General features: G+C 41.1%; 1 protein-coding gene across 1 annotated transcript in view; it reads right to left on the reverse strand.

Moving 5' to 3' along the window:
- LOC125032884 (arylsulfatase B-like) overlaps nucleotides 1-5,000 on the reverse strand; it is a 7,614-nt gene that overhangs the window by 498 nt on the left and 2,116 nt on the right. Inside the window, exons 4-12 of the mRNA XM_047624271.1 lie at nucleotides 4,385-4,488; nucleotides 3,783-3,943; nucleotides 3,380-3,459; nucleotides 3,047-3,212; nucleotides 2,552-2,649; nucleotides 2,259-2,395; nucleotides 1,566-1,739; nucleotides 922-1,357; nucleotides 624-849 (exon numbers count right to left, since the gene is read on the reverse strand). Of these exons, the coding sequence (XP_047480227.1) occupies nucleotides 624-849; nucleotides 922-1,357; nucleotides 1,566-1,739; nucleotides 2,259-2,395; nucleotides 2,552-2,649; nucleotides 3,047-3,212; nucleotides 3,380-3,459; nucleotides 3,783-3,943; nucleotides 4,385-4,488 (1,582 nt within the window). The remainder of the gene's footprint in view (nucleotides 1-623; nucleotides 850-921; nucleotides 1,358-1,565; nucleotides 1,740-2,258; nucleotides 2,396-2,551; nucleotides 2,650-3,046; nucleotides 3,213-3,379; nucleotides 3,460-3,782; nucleotides 3,944-4,384; nucleotides 4,489-5,000) is intronic.

The following is a 5,000-nucleotide window of genomic DNA, read 5'->3' on the forward strand; positions in this document are numbered from 1 at the left end:
GTGTGTGTGTGTGTGTGTGTGTGTGTGTCTGTTAGTCTTTGTGGCTATGTCTGTCTGTCTGTATGTCTGTCTCTGTGTCAGTGCCTGTCTCTGTCTCTGTCTGTTTCTGTCTCTCTCTCCCTCTCTCTTCTTCTTTATATCTCTCTCTGCCTCTCTTTCCTTCTCTCTGCCTCTTTCACATCCCCTACACACTCACTCAATTACTCACACACACACACACACACACACACACACACACACACACACACACACACACACACACACACACACACACACACACACATACACACACACACACACACACACACACACACACACACACACACATACACATATATATATATATATATATATATATATATATATATATATATACATATATATGTATATAAATCTATGAATGTAGATATGTGCATGTATGTATAATATATATATATATATATATATATATATATATATATATATATATATATGAATGTATTTTTGTTTGTATATATACATACATATATATTTTTTACATATATATATTTGTGTGTTTCTGTGTGTGTATGTGTGTGAGTAAGTGAGTGAGTGTGTGTGTGTGTGCACATGTGTATAGCCGCGCAGATCTCCCCTTTACTTACGCTCTAAGTTGAAGAGTCTGATCTGTTCGGTGGCAAGCAGTGAATCCACGAACTCCCTCGCGGAAAGGCATTCGCTCGCGCCTTTATATTTCTTCTCACTCTTTTCCGTGTCGTATTCTCCCTCCTCTTCGCTTCTGTCTTCTTGTAAGTCTTTCTCCTCCTCTTCTTCTTCTGCCTTCTTTTCATTCTTTTCCGCCTTTTCTTCCAGCTCTTTCTCCTCTTCGTCCTTCTCGTTCTCCATGCTCTCATTATCTTTCTCTTCATTTTCCTTTTCCTCTTTTTCTTCTACTACATCCTCTCCTTCTTCCTCATTTTCTTCATCTTCCTCCTCTATCACCATCTCCTCCTCCTCCTCTTTCTCCTCCTTCTCCACCACCTTCTCCTCCTCCTCTTCCTTTCCCTCTCGTTCCTCTTCCTCGTCGTTATACTCAGACGGACCGTTGTTGTTCAGCCGAGGGTTCCAGTTGTTAGTTGTACTGTTATTTACGATAAAAAGGATGCCATTACCCCCAGGAGCCACGTCGACAGCTCCTTCTAGGATATTGCTGGCGTTGAGAGCTGTTAAGTGAGTGTGGTTCGTGCGTGTGGAAACTACGTCTTGAACGCCCGGATGATCTCCCGTGGGGTTAGGGGTGGGGTGAAAGAGGGTAGAGTTTGTGTCCTGAGCGTCTTCAGGAGGTGGCGTCCACTCTCCGGGTCCGGGGTTGCCAACTAGTAATTTGTAGTCGCCATACCTGTACAATAATAAAAAAAAGTATAAAAGAAGTTCATATATACATCAGTTTTGACCATCAATGATTCAAAGATTACACGAGATGCATTTGACATGTTTCTATTACCATTCGCAATCCGTTATCAACCTATTCTTTCTCTTCTCAGACGCACGATAAAATAAAAAAAAGACCACACATTCCGACCCGAGAGTAAGTCTCACACACACACCTTATGCCTGCGCTAAAAGTTGTGGTGTTGTCGATGTTGTAGATCATATGTGTTCTGGGGGATTTGGAGAGACCGTCGAGCGCAGCCCACTGGTCGAACCCGTCCGTGTCCTTGGGGGCCTCTCCGCCTGCCAGTCCCATGAAGGTCTTGTACCAGTCCGTCACGTGAATTAGTCTTGAGGTAAAAAGAATAGGAATATATATATATATGTGTGTGTGTGTGTGTGTGTGTGTGTGTGTGTGTGTGTGTGTGTGTGTGTGTGTGTGTTTGTGTGTTTGTGTGTGTGTGTGTGTGTGTGTGTGTGTGTGTGAGTGTGTGTGTGTGTGTGTGTGTGTGTGTGTGTGTGTGTGTGTGTGTGGGTGTGTGTGTGTGTGTGTGTGTGTGTGTGTGTGTGTGTGTGTGTGTGTGTGTGTGTGTGTGTATAGCTTGTTTCCTGCAACATATTAAATTTCTTCATAATTCGAAAATAATTGATGGTAAATATGTAGTCACTATATTTAAATTATCAGAATTAAGTTACTTATAAATCGACTATCAAATTGTAAGATTCATTGTAATAAGCAGTATCCTCTATCATGTAAATATCAGTTACATATAAAAAATAACATAAACATAGTCCACCTGTCAACCTACAATTAACCCTTCCTTCAAATACAATGATTAACGAACACAAAAACAACACAGTTTTCTAACTTATGGGAGACGGTGCCGGGGTTCTGCAGGAGAGGCGAGTGCACAAAGGCGGCGCCCCTTGTGCCTCCTTCCCAGAGCGTTGACTTGTTCCCCCTCAGAGGCCAGTTGTTCCCGGCGCTCACGGTTGGCCCGCCGTTCTGTACTTGACACGAAGGATAATACGTGTTTTATGTGGTATGACATCTACGAGATGAGATTTTTCAGCATGATGTCTTAACGTTTAGGTAATACGTCCAATCACCTAATAACAAGAAAATAAGTATAGATATAAACTACCAGACCATCCCACTCACATCAGTCGTAAACACGATAACGGAGTTATTGTAGTGCCCAGAAGACTTGAGCGCCGCCACCACCCGCCCGATCGCCTCGTCCATGGCAGTCACCATACCTGTCGCAGGAGGCATAATGAAGAAGCGTTAAGGTAAGATTTCCAAAGTCCCTATTCTTGAGTATATTTCACGTTTGTTTTCATTTCAATAATGGTTCGTGTTAGCGTAGTTCGCGGCATTTGTTCGACTACACTGTTCTGCAGACGAGAACAAGAACAAAAAGGCCGAAGAAATCAGACTTCAACAAATACGAAAATAAAGAAATTATCCAACAAAATAAAAACTAAACAAACGATTCAACGAACAGAAAAATAACTAAACAATCAAATATAGAACAAATAAATGATTATTTCAATGAATAAGAAGACAAATAAAGAAGAAAAACAAGATAAATCCGATTAACATAAAAAACGAGAGCAATCCATCAATTAAATTACCTTACACACACACACCTACCGAGCTTTGTTCTGCGATCCTTGTGCTTGATGTGCCAATAGGGACGCGTGTAGTTCTCAGGGACCTGCAGGGGAGAGTGGACGCTCTGGAAGGGCAGGTACAGGAACATAGGATCTCTAGGACTCCGAGACGCCAAAAGATTCTCCACGTAGGATGAGAGAGCGTACTGGTGAAAGAAGAAGAAGAAAAAGAAGAAAAAGAAGAAAGTTTTAATGAATTTGAAACATGGGGGGGGGGGGGGGCGGTTAACATGACAGACATACCACACTTCAAAGAATGTTATAATCTCATAAAACGAAAAGGAATCACTGAGATGAATCGGACGGACTTTACCGTGGAATAAGTTCCATCCACACTCAAGTCCGGTGTCGTGTTATTCCTGAAGTCGTAGCCAAACCTGGTGCCTTTTTTCGCTGAAGATTAGGATCTTAGCATTAACATCTACTAAGGATGGCGTTAGTAATTATCATATGAACAGTAAGTATGGTATGAATCGTTGCTACAGCTGGTAGCGAGAAAAGTATCCGGGAAAAGTATGGATTAAGTTATTAAATATTATATTCATCTCTCTCTCTTTGTGCTTGACTGTAAGTGTGTGGGATTTTATTTTTGTGTTTGTTTGTGTGTGTGTGTGTGTGTGTGTGTGTGTGTGTGTGTGTGTGTGTGTGTGTGTGTGTGTGTGTGTGTGTGTGTGTGTGTGTGTGTATGTGTGTGTGTAATGAATACGAATTTTTACTTTTATGAGACGGATACTTCACGAAGTTTGGCATTTCCTTCCGGCCCATTTGAAGCCGGAAGTGGTGGAAGTAGTCCTCGGCGCCCGTGTAGTAGCCGTAGAAGGTGTCGAAGCCCCTCCTGGTTGGGGTGTAGCGCCAGCTGCAGAATCCTAGATGCCATCTGCCGTGAACGAGGGTGCCAGTCTTCAGTTTAAGGGCATGTATGGAGTCTTAATGCTTGTGAAAGAAGAAGAAGAAGAAGAAAAAGAAGAAAAAGACGCCCAAAAAAACAAAAATATAGACGACGCCATGGGCTGATAAAGAGAGACATAAACATAGCCGCAAAGAGAAGATGAAACTATATAAGGGGGACTGATAAAGAGAGACGAAATCCAAATAGACGCCCAGAAAAAAAATAAAGCAGAATGAGACATGATAAAGAGGACCATAAACCATATAGACGCTAAGTTTTAAACTAAACCTGTAGACGGGGACATGGCTGGTAAAGAGAGACGGTAAACCACAGACGGCAAGAGAAACAAAAACTATAGACGGGGACATGGCTGACAAAGAAAGACATAAACGAGTATAGATAACAACAAAGGAAACCCAATCTACATACTTGCCAACGGCGTGAGTGGAATAACCCACTTTCTTCAGAGACTCTGGAAGGAGAGTGGCTTTCAGGGTGAGGCCCGTGGGTTCCTTCGGCCACAATACACCATGCTGAAGATCAGAAAAAGGGAAGGATAAAGGTCATTATGATACAGAGAGGGGATACGTTACTAAGATAAAGAGATAGGATACGTCACTAAAAAATAATAGTTATATTGTTTTTTTAAATCGAATACGTCACTAAGAAAAAGAAAGGGGATACGTAACTAAGATGAAGAGAGGCATACGTCACTTAAATAAAGAAAGTGAATATTTCTAAAAAAAAAAGATTTTTCATTAAAAAACGAGGAGACAGGTGATTAAAAAAAGAAGGGATCTCATTTAAAAACGGAGGGAATACGCCATTCAGAAAAAATAGAAAGAAAACACGTCACTACGTCAAGCATAGGAATACATCAATAAGAAAAAGAGAGGGGATACGTCATTAAAAAAATAGAAGAAAACGGCATTAAGAAAAATAAAAAAAGATATAGGCGACTAATAAATAGAGAGAGGATACACCGCTAAAATAAAGAAAGGAAATAGGGATACGTCCCTAAGAAAACAGAAAAGAAATACGTCAC

The sequence above is a fragment of the Penaeus chinensis genome, chromosome 15 (genome assembly GCF_019202785.1).
Source record: "Penaeus chinensis breed Huanghai No. 1 chromosome 15, ASM1920278v2, whole genome shotgun sequence".
In the NCBI taxonomy this organism is placed as follows: Eukaryota; Metazoa; Arthropoda; class Malacostraca; order Decapoda; family Penaeidae; genus Penaeus; species Penaeus chinensis.